Source organism: Alexandromys fortis, unplaced genomic scaffold (genome assembly GCF_014885135.2).
Source record: "Alexandromys fortis isolate MF-2015 unplaced genomic scaffold, M_Fortis_MF-2015_v1.1 scaffold_144, whole genome shotgun sequence".
Taxonomy (NCBI): domain Eukaryota; kingdom Metazoa; phylum Chordata; class Mammalia; order Rodentia; family Cricetidae; genus Alexandromys; species Alexandromys fortis.
The window spans coordinates 2,606,891-2,633,077 of record NW_026068021.1 but is presented as its reverse complement, the minus strand read 5'-3'; the positions used below and the strand labels follow the sequence as shown (position 1 = coordinate 2,633,077).

Sequence of the window (26,187 nt, the reverse complement as noted above, 5' to 3'; positions counted from 1 at the left end):
AGGCTAATCAATGGTGCCCCACCACACAGGACAGCATGTTCTGGGACAAGGGACCCAAGGAGAAGGAAGCCACTCACCTGCTGAGCAGCCTTGTCTGCAAGCAGCGCGAACTCCACGGACAGACCCTTGAGCGCTTGCTTCAGGGAGCCCCACGTGCTGAGGTGCAGAGCAGCCCAGGAGGGCAGAGGGGTTGTGTCAGAGCCTAATGCACTGTAGGAACAGAACACACACTCACCTGCCGTCCCTTCCCTACAACTCTGTTCCCAGGAGGGTCAGAGCTCCAGGGAGCGATCTGAGACCCTGGAAGGTTCAGTAGGGATGTCTGGCAGTCAGTGAGAATGGCAGGATCTCAGGCCCCTCTAGTCCCAGGAAATCACTGCTACTACCAACAAGACATGAACGGCTGTGTGCTGGGGAAGCTGGGTTCTACACCCCTTCAAAGGAAGCTTGGTCTGCCACTGGCTGCTTTTGCCAAGGCAAGCAAATTTTTTTGTTTTTGTTTTTGTTTTATATTTGTGCTGGTTAATTCAACATGGGAGAATCTAACCATGGAAACAAACCCTCCGAGCATGTCCTTGAGGGACCTTCTAAACTAGGTTAACTGAGGTGGGAACTGAAGAAGGTAGCATCCTTCCCTGGTCTGGGCACAGACTAAATAAAAAGGAAGTGAGCTGAGCACCAGCATCGGTCTCTCTCTGCTTCCTGCCTGCTGCCTGTGGATGTCATGTGACCAGCTGCCTCACGCTCCTGCTGCCATGATGGACTACACACCCTCAGACTGTGTGACACAATCAATACTTCTTTCCTCCCTGAAGTCGCTGCTGTCAGGTATCTTCTCACAGCCGTGAAAGGTGCCAAGAAGACTACACTGTGAGCAGCTACAGGAGGTGTGTGAGGGTCCCACCCCCTGTATAACCATCACCACTGCTTTCTCCTGCCCCCTCCCACTACCTGTGGATCTATCTACTCTTCTTCCCATAGTGCAATGGGTCAGGATGATAGGCAGACCCAGCCCCCAACCAGACTTATGTCACAGTCCCTACAAGCCACATGCCTGAGCTCCTTCCCGAATATGAGAAGATCGGCAGCATTGTCAATGGCCCGGGTCGCAATCCGCTCGGCTCTGTCTCGAAGCTTATAGAAGCTATTGTAGACATTTCGAATCAGCTCCCGACTCATGGCAAACTGGGTCTGGATGTCAGCTGGGAGGAAGTCCTAGGAAAGGGTTGCAAGAAAAGAGACAGTGGCCTGATGTTTAGTCTCAGAGAGAGGAGGACATCCTGGAGCCTGCTTACTCATGGCTAAAAGCTGAACCCCGCTACTAGGGGATCCGACAAGGGCAGGTGGTAGATAATGGTGTGATCCCCATCACCCAACAGAGGCACGGTGAGGATAACCAAGGGTTAGCACTACCATTCTTCTGCTTAAGAGGGGAAGGAAAACCCAAAATCAGAAAACTACCTTGGCCCTAGCAGCCAGTTTACAGTTCGTGAATTCATCTCCAACGCACTGGGCCGCCTCCTTGAGCTTGTGCTGAACATCCTGGAAGAGGTAAGAGACAGCTTCATCCTCTTCTGCCGGCAATGACCCCAGCTGAGAGCAAGTAAGCTCTTTACAACTTCAACCAACACGAGAGCTAGGCCTGGTGAGGCTTGCCTATCACCTCAGCACTGGGGAGACCTCTGGCAGGAGAAAGAGCTCCAGGCCAGTATGGGCTACACAACAAGACCCTGGTTCAAGAAAGTAAGGCCAGGAAGATGGTCCAATGGGTAAGGGCACTTGTTACACAAGCATGAGGATCCAATTCAGAATCCCTAGAGCGCAGGCCAAAAGCCAGGTGTTACCTCATACTCCTGTAACCAGCACTGGGGAACAGAGGCAGAATGGCTGGCACCTTTTGACTACCAGCATAACTCCAGGTTCAGATAGAGACCCTGTCTCAAAGGAGTAAGGCAGACAGTAATAGAGCAGGACACCAAATGTCCTCCTTCAGCCTCCATGCATGCACACAGGCATTCACAACTGCACACATACTACACACGCACACACACACACACACACACACACACACACACTATTAGAAGAGAGAGGGAGACAGACAAATACAAGCTTCTTCAAGAGTTTGGTGAGGTGGTGTATGCCTGCAATCCCAGAACTCAAGAGGCTGAAGCAGGGGGATAATTCCTGAGTTCCAGTCCCTGTCTCAAACAGTGAAAAACAGGCAGCCCCTTCTGAAGAGAAACTTGCTCTTGTGCATTTGCCGGTCCTCCAGCATTCCAGAATGTCTTTGCTGTCTTGTAGACTCTTTAGAGTTAAACTGTAAGAAAAAGTCCAGCAGAAGGACAGGAGCATAGCCAAGCACCACCTCCAGAAGAGAGCGAGGCCCCTGTCCAGAATCACAGAGTTGCACCTACAACAGGCTCGGCATGGACCCCAGAAAAGGCATGGGGTCACAAGATCCTTCAGACTCCATGCAGCAGTGGACAGGAAGAGACTGCTGCTTCCTGTAAACAGATCCTCAGGGTTAGAGATCTGTAGAGTGCTGGGACGGTAGGAAAGGAAAAGTAGGGGGCACTGGTCTCAGGCCGGGCCTTGACATGTGGCCCTGGATGAAGACTTCACAGGAAAGCCAAGCCTTCAAATCAGGCAAAGAGTCACCTGGGAAACAGAAACACATAGTGGGCAGCCAAGCCTGTGTGAAGGAGCTTAAAGACCATTTCTAATTCTCTTTTACCAAAAAGGAAAATCGAGGACGAGGGACATTATAGACACAGACCATCCATGGACAGACAAAGAGACAAGAAACCTTCCTGTCAACATAAGAAGTGTCATACCTGCCAGGCGGTGGTGGTGCACGCCTTTAATCCCCAGCAATCAGGAGGTAGTGGCAGGTGGATCTCTGTGAGTTCGAGGTCAGCCTGGTCTACAGAGCTAGTTTCAGGACAGGAACCAAAGCTACAGAGAAACCCTGCTTTGAAAAACAAAAAAGAAGTGCCATACCCTCTGCACCTGACCTAAGCCTCTGCCTGGAGTACAGGTGGCTTCCTGGTTCCACCCTCATTCCTGCTCTGGAATCTAACACCACTGCACCCCGGGCTCAAAAACCACACTAGGGCTAGCAGTCTCACTAGACAGCAAGTAGGTGCCAACATCATGAGGCCCAAGGTTCGAAGGCAGCACCACAACAAACAAACAAACGAGCAAGGTTGTAAGCACCTACACTATCCATTATGGGTGAAGATTTAGTTATCCGGGGGTGTCACCTGCTGGGAGTGAAAGCCTAGGACCTCCTAAGGAGTCCAGCTGCCCCTTGGGGAAGTAAAAGCTGAGCTGGTCTGGGGAGCTGGCTCAGTGGGTAGGAGCGTTTGCTGCTAAAGCATGAGGACGAGTTTGACACCCCAGCATGTAAAAAGCTGTGTATGGCCATGAGGGAAGTAGAGACAGGAGGATGGCTGGAGTGGGCTACCAGCCCGGCCCCAGGTCCAGTAAAAGGCCCTGTCTCTAGAAACTGAGGTGAAGATGGAGAGAACAGGATACCCTCCTCTACCCTGAGCATGCACACACAGCACTCAACATATACATATTCCACACACACAAGTATATGAAACAAACTGGGTTCACTCCTGACTGCCCCATGTCCCCTGCCCAGGAATTGGGTAAAGGTCGGAAGGCCGTGATTGTCCATTCAAATGCCCATTTCCCTCCCCACCCTGTTCACCCATCACAGAATCCGCCTGCCTATTGGGGACTACAGACCCTCAGACCCTGAATTTTCTGCGACCCTTTGCCTGCTGGAGTAAACACTTTGTTTTCCTGTACTTGCAACTGCTCTGGGCATTAGACCCTCATGAGTTCCTGATGGTAGGGGAGTGGTTTCTGGTGGGCTTGCAGCTGAAAACTCCCGAGAGCTAGGGCATGGCCATTAGTCAAGGAGAGCCCTATATAAGCTGCCCTGGAACATAATAAAATGTGGCATTCTTGTTTCAAGGATGACCCCTGTCTCTGTCTCTGTGTTTTAATCTCCAGCCCCTTGCCTGACTTGCAAACCATCCCATGGTGTATAGGCTGAATAGTACACCTGCCAAGAACTGGTGGCACCTCCCACCTACAGTTAAAAACACTTGGGCTCACTCCTGGACACAGCACTATATACAGTACTGTGGTTCCTAACACAGGCACACATGATGTCCTGCCTTAGACTCCACCACAGCCCCACTGGAAGAAAGCTTCTATCTCCAGGGGACCATGGCCAGAGGTACACAAAGCCTCCAAGTCACACAAGGAAGCCTCTTTAAAATGATGCCCTATATGAAGGCCCAAAAATGTGAGCCTATTTCCATGCTGACCAAAGGTCAGAGAGTTGGAACTTACCTCTAGTTCCTTCAAGGTTATTTTGCTTCTACTAAAAACAAAGGTCCCACCTAGATGTAGAGCAGAGAGTTCTGCTATCTAGGTTACTAACAACAAGTGTGGCTAATAGCCAGACCTTGTACTTCAGGAACAGAGAAGTAGATATGTTCCTACCTCAAACAAAAGTCTAAGGATCCAACTAAGTTCCAGTTTCCTTAAGGAGATAACTTTGGATTCCACCCAGGCAATGGTTTTCCTACAGAATGTTTTGGCCTAGGGTATGAGCATGACTTGTTTTGTTCCAGCCTGCAACCTTCAATTGGTATGTTCATTTTCTTGTACTGTGTTGTAGTTTTTGTCATACTCCTACCTTTTGGGTTCAGGGGTATTTTAAACGGTTGGAAATTAAATGTGGGCAAATTTCAGTACTCACTGGAATTCACTTCCGATACTATTCCATGTCTCTGTTTTATTATTTTCATTTGCCTCTTCCTATTCTTTACTATATTTCTAAATCCCCACACCTCTACCCTGGTAAGAGGTATTTTTGTCAAGGCTGGTCCCCAACAGTCAAGGCTGATCCCCAACATCCCAGCCTGTACTACAGAAAGAAACCTTACTCTGTCAATCATAAACAAATCCACTCTGGACATTCAAACAAGGAACAGGAGACAGGAAGAAAAACACAGGGTCAAGGAATAAAATCCAGGTATGGGCTCCCAGCACTGGGGCGGCTGAGACAGGAGGATTGCCTCCAGTGTGATCCCAAGCTGGGCCAGCCTAAGTGTGCAAACAGGTCTCAAACAAAGAATAGAATACAGCAAGAGTTTCAGGCCCCAGAATTCCACCCAGGACAGAACCCTGAGGGACACACTTACTGAGCCACTGAAAGAGAGGAAGATTTTGAGGAGCACATCCTCTGAGAAGGGCGGATGCCGTGCCACCAGGTTGATGAAGCGCTTCAGGGCCCTCCGGCGACCCTCGATGAACTCCCTGTCGGCTGGAGGAGAGTACAGGGTTACTATGGAGTCTGCAGAGCCCCGCTCAGAGTCAGCTTCTGAGGCTAAGAACAGAGGGCAGCAGAGCCCCACCTCAAAGGCCCCAAGCACGCATAGGTGCAGGAATGGCCAAGACTGTCTGTTTCAATGGAGAACACTGGGAGGTTGGGTGTCACACACATCTGTGTTCCTAGCACTTGGGAGACTGAGGCAAGAAGACTATAGCAAGATGGAACACAGCCTGAGCTACAGTGTCTGAGGTCAGGCTGGACTGCAGAGCTCACACAAAAAGCAGTCTGGGAACCGGTGTAACTTCACACAGCCACCATACACCACAGGCAACTTAGGAGAATGTGGATAAAACATCACGAGAAGCACACAGCTTTATCATGCTGATGATGCAGCTCAGCTTCCCTGCACTCATAGCGTAGAAGTTTGTTGTTGTTGTTGTTATTATTATTATTATTATTATTGCAGGCATGGTGGCACAGACCTTTAATTTCAGCACTTAAGGAGCTGAGGCAGGAAGACTGTGATCTCAGTGAGTTCCAGGATTATCCAAGTTACAAGTTACTTTAACACAGATACCAAAAGTCAGGTATGGTGGCACATGATAATACCAACACTCAGGAGGCACAGAACAGCCTGGTCTTAATGTTAAGTTCTAAAGAAAAACACAATGAGATAAGGCCCACACCCATACCCACTCCATCCCAAGCCCTCCAAGTGTCCACAAAGGCTGGGCTCTCAGAAATGCCAAGTCAGGTGACAGTGTTTGCCTAGAGTTCTGTCAATCACAGGCACTACGCCCTGGAGGATGCAGGCAAGGGTCCTTCCCTGGCAGCTCACTGGTTACTGAGGAGCACAGCTGTCCCAGAGGTACAGAGGGCTGGGAAGGAGGCAGGCCACCAGAACCTGAGCCACCCAGCAGGTATAAGATGTATACGTGTTTATATCCACATTGAGGAGGTTCGGGATGGTAGAAGCTGATCACTACATAAAACCCAACCAAGTTCCTCCCTGTGCAGAGTCAATTGCACTAGAAAGGAAGGGAAACGGGGAAAGTGAACTGGCAGTCACTGTGCCTTGTCTAGGCATAAAGTCTTACTTTTCTGTTGTAGAGACAGGGGTCTGGAATTGCTCAAACTGGCCTGGAACTCATGATCCTCCTGCATCAACACCATGATTGGCCTACCTATTTAACGGTTGATTACTGACTGTCAGCTTGATTGATAGGATCTGGAATCACCTAGAAGACCAGTTCTAGACAGGTCTGTAAGGAAGTTTCTGTTACTATAAGATTCATTGGAGGGTGAAGACACACCATAACAGTGACCAGCACTCTGTGATGTGGGAGTGTCATATATCAATCTGTTGATTTCATTGGTTAAGCAATAAAGAAACTGCTTGCCCTGATAGGTTAAAACATAGGTGGGAGGAGTAAACAGAATAGGATGCTGGGAGGAAGAGGAAGTGAGCTCAGACTCTGCTCTGCTCCCGGAGAGACTTGACAGCTCTGCTCTCTGGAGCAGAGATGCCAGGCTCCGCTCTCCCAGGCAGCTCCGACCCAGGATGGACAGAGGCTAGAATCTTCCCGGTAAGTGCACCTTGGGGTGCTTACACACATTACTAGAAATGGGCTAGTCCTGGTGCGAGAGTTAGCCGAGAAGAGGCTAGATAGAAATGGGCCAAGCAGTGTTTAAATGAATACAGTTTGTGTGTTGTTATTTCGGGCATAAGCTAGCAGGCGGCCGGGGTGCTGGGGACGCAGCCCCACCGCTCCTATTTCAACAACTCTGCCCTGGTCTGAGGGTTAAAAAAGAGCTGAGACCTCCACCTCTCCTTTCCTGACTGTGGATGCAATGTAAGCAGCTACCTCATAAGCGCTCCGCATCCTTCCTCACATTGCTTTTGTCAGACATTCTGTTATAGCAACAAGAAAAGCAATACAAGCTAGGTGTGGTGGCTCATTCCTTTAATCCCAGCACTCGGGTGGCAGAGGCAGGTGGAACTCTCTGAGTTCCAGGCCAACCAGGGCTACACCCAGAAACCCTGTCTTGAAAAACCAAGAGGGAGAGAAGGAGGAAGGGAGAGAGAAGCAATACACAAGCCAATCAATCAAGTTCTACTAGGGTTCTGAGGTCATTGTGGTTGACAAATATGATCCTGTGATGGCTGGCACCCTAAAAAAGCAAGTCAGACACTAGTAATCCCACAGACAGCCTAAAGCACCCTACGGACAGCACTGGGGCCAGAAAGCACCTGAGGCTGGCCACTCTCCTCCAGAGCAGGACTAAGCCACAGCTATTACCCAGAACAACAAAAGCATCCTGGGCTACAAGGGGTCCACCCAGAAACATGCCACTTAGGAGGGCAGCTTGCTCCCACTTCTCTGGCCTCCCTGAACCCTGTCTTACCTCCCAGCACTCTCTTGGGTGGAAGGGCTGGCACCATGCGGTACGGGAACTTGTGAAGCAGCACTTCATGGAAGACCACAAAGTCATTGTAGCGTCTGTACACAGAGGACTTGAAACGCTACAAAACAAAGGGAGCACAGCAAGCAGGACATCAACAACCACACCATTTCTTCTAGACAGGAGCTCTACCAATGAGCCACACCCCAGCCCCTCACTGGGGGATTCTAGGCAGGGGCTCTACCACTGAGCCACACCCCAGCCCCTCACTGGGGGATTCTAGGCAGGGGCTCTACCACTGAGCTACATTCCCATCCCTCTTTTTACTTTTTGAAATCAGGTCCCACTAAGCTGCCCAGACTAGCCTTGACCGCACATTGTATTCCAAGCTGACTTTGAACTTCAACTCTCCTGCCTTTTCCCATGTCTGTGTCATGAGGCCCTGCAACCATGGCATTTCATCAGCCCTCTTTGCCTTCTCCCACCATGCAACAGAACTCACATGAGTGCTACCAAATTCCTCATCCTCTCTTCCCCAAGTTTTTGTCAAAAGTAAAAGTTTTAGAATTCTATATAGAAATACAAATTATAACATTTAGATAGCACTTTGCCATGATGAGACTTCTTCACTTCTTGGATGGGAATCATCCTTCACTTAAAAAGTAAACCATGAGGCTGAGGAGATGGCCAGATAGGTACAGTGCTCACTACATAAGCGTCAGGACCTGAATCCAGATCTCCAGCATCCATGAAAAAGCAGAAAGGTGGCACACACCTGTGACCCTACTACTGAGAAGTAAACAGATCTCAGCAAGGGGGGAAAAAACAAAAATCATAGGAAAAAACCCTGCAATTCCCACGTTTTGTTTATCAGGCCCAGGAGTAAGGGCTGCTTCACTGCAGCTAAGAGTCCCTTCCCAGGTTCTCACAGCTTCCACTGTGGCAAGGTAAGATCACAGGGTGGCAGATGGATCTGCTGTCCCTGAGGAGGCCCTGAGGAGGCCCTGAGGAGGCCCTAAGGAGGCCCAGCTCAACCCTGCAAGCCCAAGCACAGTCTGACTGCTGGTGAGCAGAGGCCCTGCGAGTCCTGGCTTACAGAGCAGAGAGTCATTCCTATGGCCCCAGACTTGGAAGGCAGAGAGAAGACCTCAGAGTCAGTTGGGGTACCTAGGACTTCCAGACTAGCCTCGGTTACAGACTGCCTCAAAAGGAGGAAGGAAGGAGGGAGGGTAGGAGGGAAGAAAGGAAGGAGGGAGGGTAGGAGGGAAGAAAGGAAGGAACGAGGGAGAGAGGACAGATATGGCAGTCATCTGTGACAGGAAGGACACCTGCACACTGGGCCTTTGCCCTAAGATGAGATGCCCACTGCTTTTCAGACTAAGCCTGGCATAGCCAGGGCCATGCTTTCTTAGAAGGGTGTGGGCCCTGTACTGTCCGTACAAGTCCCTCACGTACTAAAGACAGTGTTAGCCACGAACTACTCTATCACAGGACAGGTGGCAAAACTCTCCCAAATCCATCCTAACTGGAGCAAGACAGCCAAAAAAATGGATGAAGGCACAAAATGACCAAGATAGCAAAGCCCTGGGGACATCACATGTGGATCACCAAGACTATCACAGCAGAGCTGATGAATCCAGACATTAGTGTGCCTGAGAGCAGGAAGGTAGCATCACCAAAGGGGTGAAGGGCATGAGCTGGTCCTCCCATGTAAACAGAAGGCAGGGTAGGGACCCAGATTACCCAAGGATGATGTTCTAATCGTCAGGGAATTTCCCACCAGCACTGAGGAAACACCACCACAGGCATAAACTCTGGAGTCAAAAAGACTGTAGCTAGGCATGGTGGCAAATGTCTTTAATCCCAGTACTTGGGGAATATCGGCAGAGGCAGGCAGATCTCTGATAGTTCAAAGCCAGCCTATCTCAAAAAAAAAAAAAAAGATTCCTACAAGCCAGGTCTGGTAGCTCAGGCCTATAATCTGAAAACTCAGGAGGCCAGGGCACTAGGATTGCTCTGTTATATAGCAAGATCCTGTCAAAAAGAAAAAGATAGACACAGAAAGATATTAAGATTCATAAGAAAAAATATTTCACTCAAAAGAATGGACCTTATAGAGACCCAGTTGAGATGGAAACCAGCTTCTGGCACCAGCAAGTATTCAGAAGTTGTCTGGCCAGCTCAACTGTGTCATCAGGTGTTGGGTCACACTGTAGAGCCACCCAGACGGCTCTCCCACCACCCTGTCCCAGGTTGGTCTGTGGCTCTCCCCTGAAGCACGCTGTCAAGTCCCAGTTACCTGGCTGGAAACCTCATACTCCACATGCTTGAGGAACAGGCCCTTCTTCTCAGGGATGAGCTCTACCTGCACCGTGTCCCTGGCCAGCAACTCCTGCAGGGTGTAGGACAGCAGCAACGGGTTCCTCTGCGGCATCTGCATTCGCCCAGGGTCCAGGTCCCGCTGCTCAGTGACCTGGGATGTTTGTGGGCCTGAGGAAGACAAGATAAAGACAGGTAAAGACAGCTGCTCACGGAGTAGGGCCTCCCTGTATCCTGTGCTGGCTCAGCAAATGGACTCTGGCCACAGCCACAGAGCCACACCAGACCTACCCCCTTCCCCAGGGTACAGCACCCAGAAGAAACCCTACTAGGAGGCTTCATCTGTGTGAATGGATAAGTCCATGGAGAACATTACAGAGCAGTTAGAGAGGAAGGGAATGCTTGAAATTTAACAACAGACAATTTATAAATTGTATAACAAACAATTATAAATTGTCTAAATTGTTATAAATTCTCCAGAAACGTACAGAGGTCACAAAGCACACAGAGAGACGCTGCACATCGTTACCACCAGGAAAAAAGACACCACCACCATGATGGTGCCAGGAAACCCGTGTCTGTGTACAAGTGTGTGGAGGCCGGAGGTCAGTCTCACATGTTATCCTTCCTGCCATCTACATCATCTTTTAAATTAGGTATGTATGCTTGCCTTCATGTATGTGTAGCAGGTTCATGCAGTGCCCGTGGAAGCCAGAAGAGGGTATTGGATGCCCTGGACAGATAGTTATTAGGTGTAGTGCTGGGAATTGAACTTTGGGTCTGCTGGGAGAGCAGCCAATACTCTAAACTGCTGAGCCATCTCTCCGGTCCCCTCTTTTTTTTCCCCAGACAGGGTCTTGTGGGAAGCCAAAGATACTCTGAATGAATATGTAGGTAGATGAAGACCCGACTGAATGTGTATTGGTGACATGGCACAGCCATGTCAAGGATACCAATGCCTTAGGCCCATGGGAATTAGCAAAATCTTCCTCCTGCTCAGAGGCATGGCAAAGCTTCTTCTGGTTCAAGTACAAGTGTTTACAAACCATTGCTCAGTACGTGCAAAAACTAACAACTGCAACCCGAGACTGCTCTCCTACAGACTATTAGCTAACCCCTCCTGCTGTGCTGAAGTTCCAAGTTGTTGACACACATGACACACCCACCCCAGGTTTATGTGCATCTATGTCCGTCCTTTTTCCATTCCCTCTGCCCCAATCAGAGTTCTAGGAGCAAGCCATGATAGACAGGGGTCTCTTACTTTACCTGGAAAGTATCAATTCAACAAGGTTGGGAAAGTAGGAGACCCCCTTCATCTAGGAACCCTCCTGTCTGTCTCTGCCTCCTCGACATCACTATGCCTGGTCTTTTATGTGGGTTCTGGGAGGCAAAACTCACGTCCTTGTACCTGTGTGGCAAGCACTTTACCACATGTTCAGCTCCCTGCCACCAAGAATGCCAAACTGGATTTTTTTGCAGATTCTCTGAGAGGGTGGGGTTTGGAGAGAGAGAAAATGGGGCTTTTGCAGGAGCGAGCTGGAGCATCCAGCCAAACACCTATGACCAACACAGTTGGGGCACATGGCAGTAGACAGGCAGGCACAACACTGGAGCAGTAGCTAAGAACTTACATCTCGTTCTACAAGCATGAAGCAGAAGAGAGCTAAACCTCCAAGCCACAACTTCTCCAACAAGGCCACACCTCCTAGTCCTTCTCAAATAGTTCCACCAACTAGGAACCGAATATTCGAGTATATAAGTGTACAGAGCCATTCCCATTCCAATCACCACAGTGTCCATTCTTAGAACTTCCTTGTGCAAGCTGGGCAAAGGTGGTGCACGCCTTTAATCCCAGCACTCAGGGAGGCAGAGGGGGGTGGATCTTTGTGAGTTCAAGGCCAGCCTGCTCTACAGAGTGAGTTCCGGGATAGTCAGAGATACACAGAGAAATCCCAAAAAACCAAAATAATAAAAATAATAATTCCCTGGTGCATGAGTTTAGAAGACCAGGAAACCCTAATGTCAGATCAACAGCCAACTTTTTATCGAAACCATAGATGTCAAAAGACAAACACACACAGTGGTACATGCCTTGTTATTCCAGCACTTGGGAGCTAGAGACAGGAGGGTCAGGAATTCAAGGCAAGAGATTAAGAGAGAGACTGACCAGGCTGATGTAGGCAGGACAGAATGGTGCACCCTGGTAATTCTATCACTAAGAGGCTGAGGCAGGAGGGTCCTGATCTCCAGGCCAGCCTGGTCTACACAAAAAATAAAATGATAAAAACAAAATCCTGCTCATGGTACATACCTATAATCCCAGAATCTGGGAGGTAAAAGCAGAATAACCACAGCCTGCTTTAAGTCTAAGGCCATTCAGGGATACAGCATGATGCCCAATCTCAAAGCATGCTACCTGCTAAAAACACTTATGTAATATAAATGACATAGGGACAGAAAAATGAGCAGAGTTGGAAGAAGGATAATAAACAGAGGGGTAACAGAGATCTCTATTAAGAAATATTTGTTCAAAACATAGCCTCACTACCTTACCCCTGGCTGGCAAGAACTCAAAACATAGACCAGTCTAGCCTCAACAAATATCTCCTGCCTCGGCTCCCAGGTACTAGAATCACAGTTGTGTGCTTTTTCAAAAAAATAAAATAAGCATTTATTTATTTCAATATTTCCCTGGAGATTAGGGTAAGACAGTCTCTACACGGCCTGAAATCTCACTAATGATTACCAAAGGTTCACATGCGCCTGAAGAATGTGAACTTTGCACACAGGAGAATCTAAAAGGCAGATCTCAACAGTACAAACGGCACCTCTACCCTAGCTTCTCTCTAACACCCTGGAAAGGCAGGCGTGGGGGTGCACACATGTAACCCTGACTGCCCTCAGGATTTAATAGAACAAAGGAGCAGGGTCCTTCATCAGCCCAGGCTACACAGACCCTGTCTGAAAAAATAAGGAGAGGGACTCGTAAGATGGTTCAATAGGTTATGGTGCCACCAAGCTTGATGACCTAAGTGGTAAAAGGGGAAACCAACTCCCTCAGGTCCTCCTGACTTCCACAAGCATACTGTGGCTGGTGCACACACCCCAACCCAAACAATTAAGACTAAAAAGCTAAATAAATGTGTGTGTATACATGCATACACATATATATGTATATGAATAAAGAAAGAGGCTGGGGGAAAGGCCAGTCAGTACTTCCCATGTACACACAAGGACCTAACTTATCCCCAGCATCCATGACTCCAGGCTAGGCGTGATGGCACACATTAATAATCCCAATACTGGAGGCAGAGACAGGAGGATAGCTGGGATTGTTGGCCAGCTGGCCTAACATAGCCTAATAATCCAGTTTTAGGTTAATGAGCAACCCTGTGTTGGGGAATATTATATTCAGATGTATGATTCTTGTTTATGCTGCATTTGTTTAACTCTGTGAATCTGTGTTACTGTGCCTGTTTGAATCACCTGATGATCCTAATAAAGAGATAAAGGAGTGAGGATAGGTGGGGCTGCAGGCATAGAATACAAATAGAAGGAGAAATCTAGGAGGAAAAAAGAAGAGCAAGAAAGCTGGGCAGCAGTGATGCATGCCTTTAATCCCAGCACTCAGGAAACAGAGGCAGGCGCATCTTTGTGAGTTCAAGGCCAGCCTGGTCTACAAGAGCTAGTTCCAAGACAGGAACCAAAGCTACAGAGAACCCTGTCTCAGAGAAAAGAAGGAGGAGGAGGAGGAGGAGGAGGAGGAGGAGGAGGAGGAGGAGGAGGAGGAGGAGGAGGAGGAGGAGGAGGAGGAGGAGGAGGAGGAGGAGAAGGAAGGAGGAGGAGGAGGGGGAGGAGGAAGGAGGAAGAAGGAGGAAGAAGGAGGAGGAACAAGAGAACAAGAGGAGGAAAGAGGAGGAGGACACCAAGGGTCAGCCACCCAGATACACAGCAAGCCAAGGAGAAAGAAGTAAAGAAAAGTATACGAAAATAGAGAAATATAAAAGCCCAGAGGCAAAAGATAGTCAGGATAATTTAAATTAAGAAAAGCTGGCAAGAAATAAGCCAAGCTTAGGCTGGGCATTCATAATTAAGAATAAGCCTCTGTGTGTGATTTATTTGGGAGCTGGGTGGTAGGCCTCCAAAAAGCTAAAAGAGCTAAAAACATCGCTCAACAACCTTGTCTCAAAGTAAGTAAACAGTGTTTCTAAAGATGACACACCTGAGGTTGTTCGCTGGCACACAGGCTTGCTCACTCACACACACTCACACTCATATCCACAATCACATATTCACAAGGACACACACACACTCTCATTTAAAAGAAAAAAAATACTGAGAGCCCATGTTCCAAAAACAGAGCTGGCTGGGGCTGGAGAGATGGCTATGCAGTTAAGAACACTTGCTGTTCTTGCAGAGGACCCAGGTTCAGTTCCTAGCACACATATGGTGGTCACAACCCAATTTAACTCCAATTCCAGGAGATCAGATGTCCTCTTCTGGCCTCTGCATGGTGCACATACATACATGCAGGCAAAACACTGAACACAGGTAGGTACACACCTTTAATCCCAGCACTTTGGAGGCAGAAGCAGGCGAATCTCTTAGATTGAGGCTGTCTGGTCTACAGAGTGAGTTCCAGGACATCCATGACTACCCAGAGAAACCCTATCTTAAATAAATAAATAGGTGAGTGCTGTGGGCTCTCCTTCAGCCAACAGCCTTTAAGATATCAGCACACTCTGGGCATGGGTCTCTCAGCTGCTGGATTCATTTCCATGTCTCAGCGCTGGCACAAGACTGTGGAGCACTACCCTGTGACTTTATCCCCAGATAAATAAACCTTTGTTACACTCCATTCTGGGCTATTGTGGAACTCTTTTGTACATCAACAAGTAAGGAAGGAAATAAATAACAGAGTTGGCAAGATGGCTCAGAAGGATAGGCCTGTGCCAAACATGACTACTGACTTTGATCCCCAGAACCTACATAAAAGTAGGAGAGAACTGACTCCTGCAAGTTGTCCTCTCACCTCCACATGCAAATACGGAATATACAATAAATAAATATCTTTAAATTTTTCAAGGTGGGAGACTCCAGAAGAATACCACCAACACCCCAGTTGAACTCCTCTGGCGTCATCTACACAGACACACACATGAGGAGAGGGGGGGGGGGGAAGGGAGGGAGGGAGGGAGCCCAAACATTAAAAGCACACTAACACTTCTATGAACCCAAATGTCCTCACAGATCTCTGAGGCACCAACCAAAACACATTATGATCCCACCTGTTAATTTACTAAATTCAGGGGCCTGCTTGAGTATGGTGGAACACTCCTCAATCCCAGCACTGCAGAGGCAGAGAAGGGTAGACTTCTGTTGGTTTGAAGCCAGCCTGACCTACACAGGGAGTGGCAGAATAGCCAGGACTCCATATTGAAACCCTATCTTTTGGGGGGGGCAGTTTAAGAGGTTGGGGTGTGGCTCAGTGGTAGAGCCTAGAATCCCCCAGTGAAAGGCAAGAGCTAGTTCCAGGACAGGTTTTAAAACTACAGGAAAACCCCGTCTCTAATAAAGAAAAGAAAAAAAAGTTTAAGGAGTCCATATTTTCAAAACAAACTTTTTTAAAAATATGTTACTTATTTTATGAATATGAATATGTAAGGGCCTGCATCGAGTTTATGTGCACTGCATGAGTGCTGGAGTCTACAGAGGCCAGAAGAGGGTGCTGGATGCCCTGGGATTGGATTTTTATAGGCAGTTGTGAGTCCTCTGCAAGAGCAGTAAACACTCAATTTGAGCCATTCTCCAGTCCCTCAAAATCAAATTTAAATGAAAGAAAAAGCACACACCTGTAATCCAGCACCTCCAAGGCAAAGGCATGAGGAGACCTCTGAGCTAAAGACTACCCAGAGCTACGTACTCAGACTCTATCTCAAAACAAACGAAAACAGTTTGTTTTGGACAGCTATACTGTCATGGGTGGACCACTAGCAGCAGTAAGGACAGAAACAGGAAGGGAGATTCTGGATTCTTCGGTACAAGCATCACAGACAGACCTTAGCCCTCTTAGCAAACCGATACCTTCCTCAGTGACACTACCCCAGCATGGCAGAAGTAAACCAAACTAGATGAGAAACAGCCAGGCCCAAAGCTGGAATGCAAAAGCAGGCTCTGACAAGAGACATCTGGCGGAAGCCAGTCTCCATATTTCTGCAGGGATGTGGGCCAGTGAATGACTACATCTGAGCACAGAATTTATCACCTGCAAAATGGACATAAAGAGCCAGGTCAGGAAGCTGGTGAGCTGGGTCAGCAGGCAAAAGCACTTGCTACCAAGTCTGACCATCTTGGTTTGATCCCTAGGAGTCAGCTCCCATAAGCTGGTCTTTGATTGCCACGTGTGCACCATGGCACATGTATTCTCCCAACCATAAATAAATGGATAATGTAATAAAAATATTTCCAAGAGGTAAGCACAGTGACACATGCCTAATAGTCCCTGCAGAGAAGGAGGATTCAGATTTTGAGGACAAATTGATCATAGAGCAAGACCCAATTTCAACATACACACAAAGACAGAGGTGCCCTTACCACCCAGCGGGCCTGTACCACCTCTGCCAAGAACACAGCAAGAATCCTTCCAGTCCTCCAGCATCCCCGAGACAGGCCCCACCAACCTCACATTCTCCCTGCTCTAACCATTCTGGAACAAATTGCTTTACTGTGGGGTTCTCAGCTGGAAGGCAGTGCGCCTCGGAATTAAATGACACAGCACAGCTGAAAATAGCTGGTGAAAATAAAACACTCAATAAATGCCACTGACTTCCTTTCAGATTTATTACCTTCCAGTCCAAAAACATTTTGTGAAGCCACCAACAAAAACTTGGAAAGTGTTCCCCCAGAAGCCATGACTGGGGCTCTGCCTGCTTCTGAGATGAGCTTCTTAGGACACTCAGTCGGAAAGATCATGAGCTCAAATCCAACCTGGGATAGATACAGTGAACTCAAGGCCAGTCCTGTCTCAAGAAGTAGAAAGTGGGCTGGTAAGTGTAGCTCATGTAGAATGCTTACTTAGAACTCCCCAGTGAGGGGTTGGGGGGACACAGCTCAGTGACACCCCATCCGCCTAGCATGCGCAAAGCCCTCAGTTGAATACTCGGTACTAAATAAATGTCCTCCGCAGCAGAGATTTTGTGAGTGCTCACTTCCAATGCTGGGAATACCTTCTAATGAAACGGAAGTCTAAGGGACTCGCAGGCTTCTCCTCTCCAGAGACCTCCCTACCCCAAGAGCATTAGAGCCACCGTAGAAGAGCTAAGAAGGGCAAGCAGGTACAGTGGACCGAATCAGAGTGGCCCCCACGGGCTCATATATTTAAATACTTGGTCCTCAGTTGGTGGAGCTATCTGGGAAGGGTTGGATGGTATAGCCTTATTGGAGGAGGCATGTCACTGTGGTGGGCTTTGAGATTTCAAAAGCCCAAACCATTCCCAGTCAGCCCTCTCTGCCTCATGGTTGTGTCCCAAGACAGGAAGTGTCAGCTACTGCTCCAGCACCACTCCTTCCAGCCTGCTGCAATGCTCCCCACCATGATCATCACGAACCCCTCTGAAATCATAGACTCTAATCAAATGCTGCTTCTGTAAGTTGCCTTGGTCATGGTTTTTTGTTATAACAACAGAAAAGTAACTAAGACAAGGTACAATTAGAGGGAGCAATCCCATAGGCAGTATGAAGCCATGTGCTCCTCCGCCCCCCACACCTGACAAACAGGAAATGGAAACAGACAAGTAAAGCCCAAGATGTTGTGGTTCTACAAGTCAGGTACCCACTGTGGATAAAGTAATGACTCCAGCCAGGCACTGCAGTCACGCCTGAAATCCCAGCACCTAGGAGACTGAAACAATGAAGTTTATGAGTTCCTGGCCAGCCTGAGCTACAAAATGAATTTGAGGCCAGTCTTGACTACATAGAGACCTTGTCTTAAAAATAACAAAAGTAATGAAAACAACACACGCACGCACATTCAGTTCTTGTCCCCAAGGGTCTTCCTGCTGAATGTTTATTTAGACAGTAACATGGTAATCGAGGAGTCCAAATGGGCCGGCAGGAGCAAACAGGATCTTCCTTGTAAACGGTGACATAACCCTTTCTGTCCCTTACTGAAGCAACCCTTTCGCAAATGCTGACGGCAGCACATCAGTCCCAGGCCAAAAGACTTCCTGGAAGGTGGATGGTATACACAAGGAACAGGCAAGCAGCTCACTGGCAGTCCCCTGCACCTACTGCTGCTAGGAGGCCAAGTCCAGCCCAGCTCAGAACCACACTACTCCAGACCAATGGAGGGGCTGCTAGAGACATCCCCAACTCCACATTTGAAGGACAGACATCTTTCACCACAGAAAGCTCTCTTAGAATCATCACAAGCACCATGTGGCTGTTTCCTGACCATCACTGTCTTGACACAGAGCAGCTGCCTGACACTCAGCCTACTGACATCGTTCCATGTGGGGAGAGAAACTCAAAAAGCTCAGGAGTCTTCAGGATCCTCACCAAGGTCCTTCTTCCCCTGGATCCCAAATACTAAGACTTGGACTTGCTGGTGTAGCCCATGGGTTTTTTGTGCTTCTGTAACTAACCCCAAAAAACTCAACCAATTCAGCAAGTAGGGCTTGGATGGAATCATTCTTTTGGTCCATCAGTGCCGTCTGGGTTGGGCATGGTGGCACGTGTCTTTAATCCCAGCATTTAAGAGGCAGAGACAGGTGGATCTCTGTGAGATGGAAGCCAGCCTGGGATACATAGTTCCAGGACAGCCAGGGCTATGACCATGTCTCAAAAATAACCAAACAGAAAGAAGTTCCTAGTTCCTACATCTGCCCTAGGAAAAGGCACTTGGTGTTTGTTCTCAGAGAGACTGTGAGGTTCTTCTGTTTCACTTGGTGGGATAAAGAATTGACTGCACCTTCCTGCAGACTCCAAGTTTAGCACTATACCACTTTAGAGTGCAAACCTAAGCTGTTAGCTGACCACAACAGAGATAAGGAAGGCCAGTGACAGATGGCAGGGTCCCAGAGCTCACAACTCCAAATGGGGTTGCATTAGAATCACCTGGTAGGCTTGTTCACACACGGACGGCTGCCCCCATCTGCATTCCACCTACCCAGATTCCTAGCCTACAGGCCTAGGAAGGACCTTAGAACATGCATTTCACATAAATTCCTAGGCATTTTGCTGGCCTCAGGGCCATAGATTGACAACCAGTGTCAAGGATAGACTAATGCAATTTAAGACCATGCCTATATACTCTCCCCACATTTAACAGTGACCAGGTGCTCCTAAACCATTCTGTAGTTATTTTCCAGAACAGGGAAAATAAACAGCAGCATGTCAGAGTACAATTGCATGAAAATGAAATGAAATAGCCAGGTGGTAGTGGCACACGCCTTTAGTCCCAGCACTTGGGAGGCAGAGGCAGGCGGATCTCTGTGGTTCGAGGCTAGCCTAGTCTACAACAGCTAGTTCCAGGACAGGCTCCAAAACTACAGAGAAACCCTATTCAAAAAACCCCAGTGAGGGGCTGGGGTGTGGCTCAGTGGTAGAGCACCTGTACTGAAGATCTTGAGTTTACTATCAGCCTTGGCCACTGTTGGGCCACATGAGGCCCAGTGTAATTTCCTGAGCCTAACTTGAGTTGGTGTGAGGCCTAGTGTAACTTCTGGGCTTAGCTAGGGTTTGGAGACCTGTCTCTGACTACCCAACCTAGACGCGCCTCCACCCAGCTACCTCTACTGTGGCAGAATATTATTGGCCCTTGTTCCTTACTCCGCCTTAACCTATCCCAAGCTTCTCCACCCCTATCATAACCCTATATAAGTCCCTGCTTGACACCATTAAATGAGATCCTGCTTTGACAGACTCCAGACTCAGTGGGTGTTTCTCCCTGGTGTCCAGGAGGGAGGGCTTACCTAGCCAAATTAAAACAGATAATGGCCCATGCTTGCTGTGGGACAATGGTCTGTACCCTGTCACTTGTGTTTTAATTACACGCTGATTGGCCAGTAGCCAGGCAGGAAGTTAGGTGGGGCAACGAGAATTCTGGGAAGAAGGAAGTGTCAGTCTGCAGTCATCACCCAGACACAGAGGAAGCAAGATGTGACTGCCTTGCCAAAAAAGGTACCAAGCCACATGGCTAACACAGACAAGAATTATGGGCTAATATAAGTTATAAGAGTTAATAAAAAGCCTGAACTAATAGGCCAATTAGTTTATGATTAATGTAGACCCTGTGTGCTTCTTTGGGACTTTACGGCTATGGGACCTGGTGGGACAGAAAACTCGGTCAACACATGCTTTATCAGTAAGGCCTTTATAGACTTTCTACAAACCTGTAAAATTTCTCATTCCACTGGCATTCCATATAATCCAAGGGGACAGGCCATCATGGAAGGGTACAATCACTCAAGTCTCAACTAGAAAAGCAAAAAGGGGTCTCTGCTCCAACATGATCAATTGAGAAAGGCATTATTGACCCTAAATATTCTAAATTTCTCTAGAGAAGATAAATATCTGTCTCCTTTTCAAAAACATTGGTCTTCATCAATTACCTACAGTTCTGTCTGGGTCAAATGGAAGGACCCCTTGTCTGGAGGCTGAAGAAGACCAGACCCACTCCTCAATGCCGGAAGAGGGATGTGTCTTCCCTCAAAATGAAAAGAGGCCCATCTGGGTGCCGGCTAGAGATCATATTACCCCATGAGGATAATGATGATTCCTAGGAAATGTTCCACCCCTGAGGAGTGCCTTTCTGCTTCTTCCCCAGAAACAATCGAAGACGTGGATGCTGTCGCTTACCCTGATGAGACCTAGAGAAGAGATGGTGAAACCTTCAGGACAACCCCATGTGGATGGGCTTTCATGGATTCTTACCCTGTTTCCTTCCCCTGCTTGGACCCTTCCTTTTCCTTATGCTTCTTACTACTGGGCCCTTGTATGTTCAATAAGATCACACAATTTATCTGCCAAAGATTGGAGGCTGTTGAATTACATCAGGTCGAGGTATACTATCATAGGCTGGCCACTCAGGAGTCTGGGGCCCTCGTGTAACTGTATGACTGGTAATCTTCATATAAACGCCCCTCCTCCACCCTCCAGTTGACCAGTGATGGGTAAGATCTCAGACAGGCTGAACAACCGAAGGCAGGTCATGGAGAGGGTTTTTCATAAATGAGCTACATGGTACTCAGCGATGGGTAAGATCTCCATATGGGAGACAACCTAAGACAGGGACCATGTCTTCCACTGTCATGTCAAAAACAAAAAGGGGAGATTTTGGGCTGCACGAGGCCCAGTGTAATTTCCTGAGCCTAATTTGATTTGATGTAAGACCTAGTGTAACTTCCTGAGTCTAGCTAGAGTTTGGCGACCTGTCTCTAGCTACCTTACCTAGACCTGCCTCCACCCAGCCACTGCTAGCGTGGCAAAATATTATTGCTCCTTACTCTGCCCATCCCAACCCTACATAAGTCCCTGCTTGATACCATTAACTGCTTTGACAGACTCTAGACTCAGTGAGTGTGTTTCTCCCTGAAGACAGGGACACACACACACACACGATGGGACACCATGTCAGAGTCTTCACACTCGCCATCCCTCTCAGCCCCAGGGAGAGTCCAGCAGGTCTGGCTCTGCCCCAGCTCTCTCTGCCAGAGAACCAGGCAGGCCACATAACAAGATTCTGAATCAAAGAAGAGTGAGGTGTTTGGGGAAAAGCGTTGGTAATTGGAATAGGAGATGCTCTCAGCATTCAGTAAGCAGATTCCTTCTCAAGCTTAGGAAACTGCACTTTAGATTCAGCAGATTCTCTGAGGGGTTGGAAAGATGACTGGCCAATGATTAACAGCCTTGCAAGTTCAATTCCCGCACCCACATGGTGACTAACAACCATTTGTAACTGAAAGGCCAAGGACCCGACTCCCTTTTCTTGCCTTTACAGGTACCAAGCATTGCACCCAGCGTGCATACATGCTGACAAAACATTCACATAGTTTAAAAAATGATTTAGTTTTAATAAAATTAAAACAAACAAAAACCTGTGAGCTGAGTTCTTAAATAAACAAACTGTCCTCAGGAAATGGGAACGAACATAAGTTTCCTCATCCTTATCATGAGCACAACTTTAGAAATGACAATTCAGCAGCTTGGGGGCCAGGAGACACCAGGATGCCCCAGAGACTCAGGAAGCAGTAGTCTTCCATCTAGAGGCCACGGGCTGCAGCTAGGCTCTCTCCTGACAAGGACAGGCGCCCTTACCCGTGTTGGTGCTGCCTAAAGGAACCACTTTCCTGCTTTTGTTTGATACATTGCTGGGGCTGGCACCCAGAGCCCTGCACACCAGGCAAGCACTGTACTACTAAAGTCCCAGCACACACCAAAGCAAGCTTTAAACCAAGTGCAGCGAGGAACCCTCCCCTCACGCTCCTCAGTCCAGCAGGCTGAGGCAGGAGGATCTGCTGTGAGAAAACCTGAGTGACATATGCAGAGGCTTGGATTCCAGCCCAGCACTGCAGGAAAGGGAAAGAAAGCAGACTTTCACAGCCTCCATGAGGACTCAGACCAACCGCCTCAGCTCCGCAGTCTATGAAGACTCTGCTAACTTCCCCATTCCCGAGGCTGCACCACTCCAGATGGAGTGCTTTTCAGATATCAATTGTGTTTCCAAATGACTGCAGAACACATTTTCAAATTTTCTGCAAATCAACAAAACTGCCTAAAATCCCCAGCCACTCAACCACTTTTTAATTCAGTCTGTTCATTTGTTTTTTGCTAACTACCTTTGAAATTTCTGTTTGTTCTAATCACAAAGTATTCAAACACCCACAATAATAGAAAAGAGCTGTGGATGGTGACACATGCCTATAATCTCAGCACTTGGGAGTCTGAGATAAAACATTATCAGGTATGGTGGTGGCAGCGGCTTTTAATCCCAGCACTCGGGAGGCAGAGGCAGGTGGATCTCTGTGAGTTCTAGGCCAGCTTGGTCTTCAGAGCAAGTTTCAGGACAAGCTCCAAAGCTACACAGAGAAACTCCATCTAGAAAAACAAAACAAAACCTAAAGGCCACATATGGTTGTATGCACCTTTAATTCCAGCACCCTGGCGGCACCGGCAGGCAAATGATTCCTATGAGTTCAAAGCCAACCTAATCTACATAGAGTTTAAGGTTAGCAACAGCTATTGAGAGATGGTGTGCTTTGGGTTTTGTTTGGTTGGTTTTTGATTTTTTTTGAGACAGGGTTTCTCTGTTTAGTCCTAGCTGTCCTGGAACATGCTCTATAGACCAGGCTAACTTTCAAACTCACAGAGATCCACCTGCCTTTGCCTCGCATGTCGTCACTATCGCCTGGCTGTGTTTTTGTTTTTAAAGTATCGCTCAGCTGTGCTTTCTTTTATAAAGTAACAAAATGAGAGACTAACACTTCATCACTCTCTTCAATTACCACCTCTATGAGACAGGTCTCTCACAGGTTGGCCTAGTCTATTTTATACAGTAGAGTCAGAGCCCAGTTCTAACCTCTTCCTTAATCTTGAAGCTCACAGGTCACACACAGTGGATACAGCCCGTCCCTTCCAAAAATCCTGTCATGCAGCTATGGCCCACTACTCACTCATTTCATGCCTGCTGGGCATCTGGATGGTTTCACTGCCAATCTATGACACATGGCACTGCTGAGAACATTCCAGAACATGGCTTTTATGGACATATGTTGCATGCACTTCTGTTGGGTACATAACACAGGCGTTAGTGTATGTGCTGGATCACAGCACTTGCATATGCTCAGCTTAGTAAATATTTCCAGTTTTCCTAAGTGACTCAGCCAATCTACACCCCCTCAAGCAAAAGGCCCAGCTGCCTTCCACTTGGGCCAATGCTCAGTATTTTCTGTCTTCTTTTCCTCAGTCTGAAAGACATACACACCTCTTTCAAAACTTAGAACCAACTAATTTACAGTCTTTTCTTTTTCTGAGGATTGAACCCAGGGGCTCACATGGTAGGCTAATGCCCTACCACTGAGTCATGCCCCAGCCCCTCACTGGGGGATTCTAGGCAGGAGCTCTACCACTGAGCCACACCCCAACCCCTCACTGGGGGGATTCTAGGCAGGAGCTCTACCACTGAGCCACACCCAAGCCCCTCACTGGGGAATTCTAGGCAGGTGCTCTACCAACTGAGCCACACCCAGCCCCACACTGGAGGATTCTAGGCAGGTGCTCTACCACTGAGCCACACCGCAAGCCTTCATTTTACTTTTTGTTTTCAGACAGGGTTACACTTACAAGCTGCCCACACAGGCATAGAACTTTCAAGCCTTCTATATCAACTCTTTTTTTTTGTTTTGTTTTTTGTTTTTTGAGACAGGGTTTCTCTGTGGTTTTGGAGCCTGTCCTGGAACTAGCTTTTGTAGACCAGGCTGGTCTCGAACTCACAGAAATCCGCCTGCCTCTGCCTCCCGAGTTATCAACTCTTGAGTCACTAGGAGCCAGCACCATCATGTCTAGGATAACTCCTGGGCTTACAGCAATCCTTTTCCACAGGCAGTGCATGCTCTACTCCACCTGTCAGTGAAGACGCTAGTTCCCATAGCAGGTCACAGCTGAGGGAGCACCGCTGAGCTTCATTTTTAGCAAAGCCCACCCACAGCCCTCTGCTACTATAAAGGACATAACCACCCTCAAATACAACCCATTCTGCTGTGATTTCACTCACTGCTTAGGATCAACTCTAGGGAAATACAAACTTGTTTTTCTGCCAGTGGGCTTTTATAGGCCACAGGACCGATGCCAGATTTCTAATGGTCAAGTATCGAGAAGAACATCTTCATGAAGGGACCAAGTACTCCCTGAAACACAGTGGGGGAGAAAGGAAACAAACCTCATCATGTTAAAAGAAGAAACCAGGTTGGGATGTGGTCCAGTGGGTAGAACGCTTGCCTGGCATGAATGAAGCTCTGGGTTCCATGCCCAGCACCCCTCCAAAAGGGTAATGTGGTCACACCTGTAATCCCAGCACTCTACCACCCATCCATTAAGCAGATGGAGGCTGGGAGATCGGGAGTTCCAGTCCAGCCTGGGCTCCTAAAAAGGCCATCTCAAAAAAGGAGGAAGCAAAAGGAAATGAACAGGCAAGTGGATAATTAAAAAGTAAAGGGGCAAAGGGAAAAAGAAAAAAGGAAGAAAAGAAACCATGAGTACAGCTTCCTCACTGAGGATGCCAGGCAATCCCCAAGGAGAACAGGTCCTAAACAAGGCTTCCTCAAGTCCACTGCCACTACCCCCATCACACACACAAAATGTTCTTTTCTCTCTACAGTCAAAAAACACTCTCTGCAGCTCCCTAGTTCCCTCCAACTCAGCAGCCTCAACCCTGCACCTGGCCTGAGGCCTTGGCACTGGCTTTCTCCTCTACCCAGAAGGTTCCCTCATCCACCCACATACTAGACCAACTTCCTATCCTCCTCAGCTTCCTGGCAGTAAGTGTTGCTTTCTCTGTGACATTTTTATTGGTGACAACTATGGTTTGCAACATCAACTGTCCCCAGGACAGCACCCCCTGGCTTTGATTCTCTCTAGCACATCCTAAGGGGGGTGTGTGTGTGTGTGTGTGTGTGTATGTGTGTGTGTGTCTGAGTATGTACACATGAGGCATCAGAGCCCCTGGAGTTGGTGTTACAGGGAAGCCACCCAGTGTAGGGGCCGGGAACTGAACTCAGATCCTCTGGACTGCCAAGCAAACTACTAACCACATGGGCTCCTGTCTCACTGCTACATTGCAAACACAGTGCCTGAAACACAACATGTCCAATAAGTGACTAAGTGGCTGAGACTCGTGGCTCATACCTAGAAACTCACAATATCAGGACAAACACCATCGGGAAGTGTATTGCTGATTTCAGCTAGATGGGTTTCAGCTTTCTGAAGTTGTTAGCTAACATGCAGCTCTTTAATGCCATCTAGTGGAAGTAGCTTCTATAAAAGCACCAATAAATTTGGTAATGCCCAGGTGGCTCTTTTTTATTTTATTTTTTTCCGAGAGAAGGGAGGGG

General features: G+C 48.0%; 1 protein-coding gene across 1 annotated transcript in view; it reads right to left on the bottom strand.

Moving 5' to 3' along the window:
* Positions 1-26,187, bottom strand: part of Snx8 (sorting nexin 8) — a 65,831-nt gene that overhangs the window by 13,017 nt on the left and 26,627 nt on the right. Inside the window, exons 2-8 of the mRNA XM_050163174.1 lie at positions 10,062-10,252; positions 7,766-7,883; positions 5,229-5,350; positions 1,462-1,542; positions 1,051-1,215; positions 594-601; positions 78-210 (exon numbers count right to left, since the gene is read on the bottom strand). Of these exons, the coding sequence (XP_050019131.1) occupies positions 78-210; positions 594-601; positions 1,051-1,215; positions 1,462-1,542; positions 5,229-5,350; positions 7,766-7,883; positions 10,062-10,252 (818 nt within the window). The remainder of the gene's footprint in view (positions 1-77; positions 211-593; positions 602-1,050; positions 1,216-1,461; positions 1,543-5,228; positions 5,351-7,765; positions 7,884-10,061; positions 10,253-26,187) is intronic.